At 41.1% G+C, this 8169-nt stretch overlaps 1 protein-coding gene across 1 annotated transcript in view; it reads left to right on the top strand.

Annotated features, from left to right (window-relative positions):
- The first annotated feature begins 564 nt into the window (after positions 1-564).
- Positions 565-8169, top strand: part of METRN (meteorin, glial cell differentiation regulator) — a 28858-nt gene continuing 21253 nt past the window's right edge. The window contains exon 1 of the mRNA XM_073636275.1: positions 565-894. Coding sequence (XP_073492376.1) covers positions 803-894 — 92 coding nt within the window. The 5' untranslated portion in view covers positions 565-802. The remainder of the gene's footprint in view (positions 895-8169) is intronic.

Genomic DNA, 8169 nt, shown 5'->3' with positions numbered 1-8169 from the left:
TTTTTATATAATAATAATAATTGACATACCATTTTTATTTTATTTTGTTATATTTTGTCAGGGATGGTGCCCCATAAACAGAATTACTCTGTAGAATGGATATACAATATATGCATGATCTTTTTAATAAGGATCAGTTCTGCAGCTGCCACCTATTTTATTTTTATTTTTTCCTTTACAAATCCTAGAAGGGGACCGAGCTGCACTAATTACACACTATATAAGACCTCTTCTCTCTCTCCCCTCCATCCTCTGACTCTCCCACCACCTTCATTATAGCAGAAATGTCAGAGCAATAAAAAAAAAAGTCAGCCTGGCAGGAGGAACAAAATTCCTCTCCAATTCCACAATCCCACTTCAATGCTGCTGAACATCTGGACAAGGATACTTTTAACATGTTTCCCCCCTTTCTCTCTCTCTCTCCCTGCTTTGCTCTTTAATTGCATTGTTCTCTGGTTACCCCTGTGAAGGGGGAAGGGACCGAAACTTCTGCACTCTCTCCTTCACTTCTGATTGGTCAGTCTGCTGCTTTGCTCTGGTTGGCCGCCTGCAAATTCCACACTAGCCCCTCTATGGTTACTTTTCAAACCCCCCCTCCACTCTGAATGTCCTGTCCAAGGATTTCCCAGAGCTAGGACTAGAGTGAAGGTATTCTGGACATGTAGGGGGTCCCATCACTCTAGGAACTAGCTTTTCCCATGGCTGGTGGACATTTAAAGGGACTGTTTAGAGGAAAGTCATACTAAGTCACCAGAACTGCTGGCCATGAGCTTCATTTACTGAGCTAGGAGAAGTTTTGAAGATGCTCAACCTTCTTCTGTGGATCTCCTTACTTGGGACCCTCAACTCTGTCCACTGCAACCCCCCTGAAAATCAGTGTAACTGGAGAGGAAGGTTAGTCACTGCCATTAACTGACTTACCCTACTAACTGGCTAAGCCAGAGACAGAAAAAATGACTAGCTGTAAATTATACTGTTATTTTTATTTTTAAAAGTATATATATTTTATATATATATATATATATATATATATATATATATATATATATATATATATATATATATATATATATATATATATATATATGCCCTATAACAATGGTTTGCTTTTTTTTGGGGGGGGGGGGGGGGTCAACTGCGTTTAAAATAATTACATGTAGTATTATGTTACTGCTGTTAAGTTATGTGTGGGGATTAAGTTACTTGTTGTTGTTGTTACATAAATGCTTTTGCTTGTTGTCAGTAACAGCTTATTTTATACAACAAAATCCTCTCGAGGTTACCTTTTTGCTTTTATCTTTTGATTATTTTGTTTTACATATATATATATATATATATATATATATATATATATATATATATATATATATATATATATATATATATAGTTTTTTTTTTTTTATCTTTCTTGCTTTTTGTTTGTACCTTTTTGTCAATTTGATTTATTTGTTGCTACTTTTTTTTTATATATAGATGGATATATATCTATCTATATATAGATAGATCTATCTATCTATATATATAGATATAGATATATCTATATGTATATCTATATCTATATATTTTTAGTTAGACATTCGTTTCCAACTTTCTCTATTTTTATGTTTCATTATTTGTTGCTGCATCATTTTTTAATGTATAATTTTTTTTTATTCTTTAGAGTTTCAGAACTCTGCTCAACAACAAGTTTTACAACCTTTGCTTTTCATTTGTAACTTTTTTCTTAATTTAATTTACTTGTTATTGTTGTCTAAAGTGTTTGCTGTATATTACACAGTGCAGATGCTTTGTCTTCCTTGCTGTATAAACAGCTTTTTTTTTGTTATGGCTGTAAAAAATGCGGTTTTGTTTTGCAACAAAACATTTTGAAGTTTATTGAAGACTACAGTCTTGGGGGGATCTTTTCTGTGGTTGGCCAATTGGCACAGTTTAGTTAAGGCAAAACATTCCAATGATTTTTTTTTTTTAGTTACATAAACTTTACATTTATTTTTTTTTTACATATGTCTTTGGAAATGAACACAGTATTGGACTTATTGTTTTGAAACATATTTTGGTGGCTTTTAGGTGCATTTTTTCTTTAAATTATTATTATTTTTGATCTGCAATACATGCAGGATTCTACATTTTTAAATGCTGATTCCTGTAGTATGTTTTGGAAATATTCTCCTGACCTTTTTTTTTCTTGTTGGTTTGCTATTGATTTTTTTTTTTTTTAAGTTGTAGTGATTTTTTTTTTTCTTACTTTCAGGAAAGGGTGAGTTAAATTGCTTTGCTATCTGGAAGCCAAGTTGTCTGACTCAATAGCCACCTAATGACCTTCTGTAGAACTTTTAAGACTGTAATACATCACTAGAGACAGGCAGACTCCCAGCATGCATCTCTCTGCTGGCCTGTTAACCCTTTCAGTCATGTGATCAGCTGATGCAGAGCTGGATATAGTGTGGGCGCAATTCTGTTGAAGCAAGCAGTGTGAACTTTTTATGTTATTGTCCCTTTTTCTTTATTTTTCTTTTAAGCACTATTTACAGTTATAGCTTTAGTTTGCCATTCCATTTTTTTATACTATAAACCATTTAATAATAATGTGTATATATTTTTGTAATTATATTATAATTAAATCATATTTTTTTTTACTTTTTGTTTTTCGAATATATATATATATATATATATATATATATATATATATATATATATATATATATATATATATATATATCAAATATATTTATATAAGCAGGTTAAGAACAGAATTCCAGGCAAAGATATAGACTAGAAAATAATAATTATATATATATATATACATACATAAAGATGTATCTATAGATAGATATAGAGAACAGAATTCCAGGCAAAGATATAGAATAGATAATAATATATATATAAAATATATATATATATATATAAAGATGTATCTATCTATAGATAGATATAGATATCTATATATAGATATAGATAGATCTATCTATATATAGATCTATATAACTATATATAGATACATATCTATATATCTATATCTATATAGATATAGATATCTATATCTATATCTATATATATCTATAGATATAGATATATATAGTAGAGAACAACCCTTAATTGAGTCATTCTCAGTTGTACTAAAGTTTTTTTTAAACACTGAGAAGCTACACTTTGGCATATCCGTACACATAAGTATGGTGGCACCAGAGGGGGCGGAGCCTAAACAAACTGGCACTGTAGTTCCTTAACAGGGCTTGAAATTATGCTGTCTTCTGCAGACTTGCATTCATTCTTAATGGCACCCCCACGCAGCTAGCAAATGTGGGTGCATTTGCAGCCGCCAAAACGCATGGTTACACCACGCCGTGCGACAGGGGCATTGCTAGGTCTACAAAAGATCTGGGGCTAGAGCTCATAGCAGCGTAGTAAAGAAAGTCATAAGCTTGGGTGGGCATACACATGTATATAAAGTAATATACGTGTGTGTGTATATATATCCCCAGAGAGCCCCCCACTTACACCAGGGTCCCCAGAGAGCCCCCCACTTACACCAGGGTCCCCAGAGAGCCCCCCTTACATCAGGGTCCCCAGAGAGCCCCCCCTTACATCAGGGTCCCCAGAGAGCCCCCCCTTACATCAGGGTCCCCAGAGAGCCTCCTCCTTACATCAGAGTCCTCAGAGAGCCTCCCCCTTTCATCAGGGTACCCAGAGGGCCCCCCACTTACATCAGGGTTCCCAGAGAGCCCCCCTTACATTAGGGTCCCCAGAGAGCCTCCCCCTTAAATCTGGGTCCCTAGAGAGCCTCTGCCTTAAAATCAGGGTCCCCAGAGAGCCTCTCCCTTGCATCAGGGTCCCCAGAGAGCCCCCTACTTACATAAGGGTCCCCAGAGAGCCTCCCTTCCCCTTGGGGACCCCTGCAGAGACTCGGGGCTATTGGCCCCAGATTCGGGGCTATAGCCCCAAAAGCCACCCCCTAGCGACGCCCCTGCCGTGCGATTTGGTGCAGCGCCATTAGAAAAAAAATTGCTCCTGCCCTACTTTTTTTTTTTCATGTTTCCCTGCATTTGGAAGCCTATTAAAATTCATGGGCCGCCCGAAATGCGTCACGTAGAAACGAGCAAAAAAACCGCAACCTCAGATGCGCTTTTATGGTGTGGACGAGCTCTTAAGGTGGACTACAGAACACCTCCCCTATGTTTAGGAGAACAGAATAGGGGAGGTGCTTTGCTTTCCCAGCAAACTTCCTGTCCCAGGGGTGACAACGCTGTTCCTCCAAAGATAAAGAGTGAGTGAGTGTTGTCACGCTAGGGCAGGAAGTGTGATACTGGCAGGATCACCAGGTGAAAATAAAGAAAAAAAATCTGAAATAAAGCCTAAAATAAAGTTTATAGCAGACATAGAGTTCAGTATGATGATACTCACTAGTCCAGGGTGCAGGGAAGGGGCAAGGCAAGTGCAGAACTGCAGTCTATGAAAGGTGTTGTCACCCCCCCCCCCCCCCCAGCCGTATAGCAGTGCAGCCTTGGGTTCATTGGTGGGTAAAGCAGTTCCTGTATTTGGTGTCAGTTTGGCCGGAGTTGTCCTATATTAGTCCATCAGATAGATCCCTCTTTCCGGAGCAGGAAGTAGAATGTCATCAATAACTCCTGTTGGAGGAATTAAAGACACTGGATGAGGCCCGGGGCCCCTGAGCTGATCTCACTCAGGAAGTCATAAGCGGCTGTTATATCATTTATACATCCGGGGGGGGGGGAGTCGGAGTTTGTTATTTTATCTTCCAGAAAATGGGATGGAGCCATGACGGAGGATGCGTCTGCTCCCTGTGGGACAATGACTGGAAACCTACTGGCCTCCTGCGCCAAACTATTGTCCATAGCATCCCCGCATCTCATGGGAGCACTTTTTTAGGGCTCCTTCACACAGGAAAATGTTTTCTGCACGTAACTCAGGTTCTTGCTGGCGGAAGATCCCACGTAAAATACGCATCTGGACGCATTTAGACACGTACAGTGTTTAGATGTGCGCAGTTCTTTTTTTCAATCAAATGAATGGCTATACATTTACGTGCATACACATTTAGTGACGCCAAGGCTATTCAAACCCAAGAACAAAAATGTAATACTACATTTCAGCTTACCAGTCCTTAGATGTGGTGGCGGCACCATTATTTTTTTTTTTCAGGCTTTCTTTTTAGGTTCACCTGGTGATTCTGCCAATATCACACTTCCTGTTATGTAAGGAAGAGCAGCGTTTTCACCCTGGGACAGAAAAATTTGCTAGAACTAAAAAAAACAATTCTGAAAACATAAGAAGGGGGTGTTCTGTAGCCTACAGCATAGGCATGCACACAGGGTATGCCGGGTGGGCCTGGGCACACCCTAATCGCCTAGTGCGCATTAGCATTATAACTCTGTGCAGCGGCGGGCAAATGAGAAAGATCTCCCTCTTACCGGCTTACCATAAGAGAAGTGCTTATGTACTTCTTTGACTGTGTCGGCTGGAAAATCAATGTGCCGGAGTTATATATATATATATATATATATATATATATATATATATATATATATATACATATAGACACACACACGCACGTGAGTTTGAGTTTTGGGGTGTACACCCTAATGCAAAAGGCTGAACACATCTATGGTCCACAGACATAGTTTGGAACAATGTTGACTGATAGAGGTAGAGATCACAGGAAGGTATCATGATGTTCACAAGATTTCTGGCAGGGTCAACTCCTATTTTTTTGTTTTCATTTTTGCACTTATGGAACAGATATAATAAAACACTTTCTATTGAACAGATTAAAAGGGATCACTATGATGTGTAACGCCAAACATTGCGCATTTCCTTTTTTTTTGCGCACTTTCATGCTACACGCATTGGGCAACCCTATGGCAGCTGATTGGCTGCTTTGGGTAATGCTATGTTTGTAAATGAATAATGGTACCTACAGATAACTGTTGCAGTATACTAAGAGAAAAAATCCTGGCCACACACCAGTCTGAACACCAATAAGCTTACCATACATGGTACAATGGGTTAGTACAATCTCCTTCAGATCTACCTAAAAATATTTAGAGCAAGAGCCTGCCTGATCAAATATATATTAAAGGGATTGTTTGAAAAGTCTTTTTCTGGCTGATAAATCTAATAGCGATTGTACAGAGATTACACAATCAAATTGTAATGTCTACGGGAAGCTTTGATTGTGGTCTGTTTCATTGGCTTTCAACCACTGGGCCATGGCCTCCCTTCTCCTGGGTCAACAGTGAGCTGCAGATCCCCTATCCTACCACAGTGCCTCCCAGCTCCCATAGTGCCACCCAACCTCCCACAATGGTCTGTAGTGCCCCCCATCCTCACAAAGTGCCCCTAGGCCCCCTAAGAGCCCTCAGTTCCCTCAGTGCCACCCGACTTCTCATAGTGGCCCGAAGCACCCCTCAAAATCACATAGTGCCCCCAGGCCACCTAAGAGCCCTCAGTTCCATTAGTGCCACCCAACCTCCAATAGTGGTCCACAGTACCCCTTAACCTCACACAGAGTCCCTAGGCCCCCTAACAGCCCTCAATGCCACCCAACCTCCCATAGTGACCCGCAGTACCCCTTAAACTCACACAGTGTCCATAGGCCCCCACAACATCCCTCAGTTCTCTTGGTGCCACCCAACTTTCCATAGTGGCCTGCAGTGCCTCTCAACCTCACACAATGCCCCCAGGTCCCTCAAAAGCCTTCAGTAGATGCAGTGGCTACCAGCCACCCACAGTACCCCTTAGCTCTCTAAAGTGTCCCCTAGCTTGCCGCAGAGCCTCTAGCCACCCCCCCCCCCTTCATAGTGCCCCAACAGTGTCTCACAGTGCCCTCCAGTCTCCCACATTGCCCCTGCAAAACCCTCACCCACCTGGAGAGATCCCCAGCCCCCTCCAGAGATCCCATTCCCCCACAGCTGCCAGTGGTTCCTTCCAGAAACCTCAACCCCTACATGGCCACCAAGTCCGCTGTAAAGTCCTCTAACCCCCTTCAGATACCCCATTCCCCACAGTTGTCTCCAGCTTCCTCCAGAAAACTCAAGCCCTTTAGGGCCACCAAGTCTGCTGCAAAGTCCACTAGCCCCCTCTAAGTACCCCATCCCCTAAGAGGTTTCTCAAAAACCTAGTGTACCACCAAGTCCCCTAAAAAGTCATCTTACCCCCTTCAGATACTCCACCCTCCTCATTTGCCCCCAGCTCCCTCCAGAAACCTCAACTCCTACTAGGCCACCAAGTCTTCTACAAAGTCAAATAACCCCCTCCACAACCCCTATCCTCCCACAATGATACCCAGCCCCATCCAGAACCTTCCAGAATTTCAGTACATATCTTGTGTTCCCATATATTTATTGTCTGAGTATTAACCTTTTTGTTACTGCTGGGGCATGGAAAGTTTTTGAAGAAATTATTGGGGCAATGGTCTCCTTGAGGTTGGGAACCACAGGTCTGTGTTACCAGTAAAGTCAGCCATGCATATCAGCGGGCATTCCGGATGCCACCATAATTTACAGAATAACTGATTGGGCACGGTCGGTTGCAGAATTTTATTTTTTTTTATCAACCAATCAGATTCCAGAGGCCATTTTGGATCTGTTGCTAGGGGTAATGTGTTTGTGGTCTTTAGCGGCAGTCTCTATCACTGGGGCCTATTGCCTCTTTTAAAGTAGATCTGGCATGAAGAAATACAGGGGTTTCCTCAACTGGCCTTTTTAAAAAAACAAAATGCTTCTTCCCTGGCTCTTACGCTCAGTCCGCTGCTTTCAGTTTTGACTCAGAATAAAAATGCAAATCCATCATGGAAAAGCCAGGAATACTTATTGTTTGAGGGGTCAGTTATGAAACTAGAGGCTCAGAATGACAGCCAGGCAGTTGGCATTTTCTGGAAAGCAGTGGTAGCATCCGCACTTCTCTGATGGCCAATTTCTTTTAATGCAGCATGTTGACTCCAGTGGTTATTTGCACCCTAGTTAATGTTTTCACACACAGCTAAAGCCTTTCACCCTAAATCAACTCCAACATCTGTCACGCTGCACCTTTAAGGATGTTGCCAGCTGCTGTGCATGTCTTTCATTGAAGACTGCGGCCAATTTCTGAGCTGACAACTCTGCGGGACCTGGGTTACACGCCAAGGGTCAATTGCTTTTCCCAGAACGCCAG

The sequence above is a fragment of the Aquarana catesbeiana genome, linkage group LG06, assembly GCF_042186555.1.
Source record: "Aquarana catesbeiana isolate 2022-GZ linkage group LG06, ASM4218655v1, whole genome shotgun sequence".
Lineage (NCBI taxonomy): Eukaryota > Metazoa > Chordata > Amphibia > Anura > Ranidae > Aquarana > Aquarana catesbeiana.
Note: the sequence above shows the minus strand (reverse complement) of the source record. Positions and strands in the feature narration are given on the sequence as shown.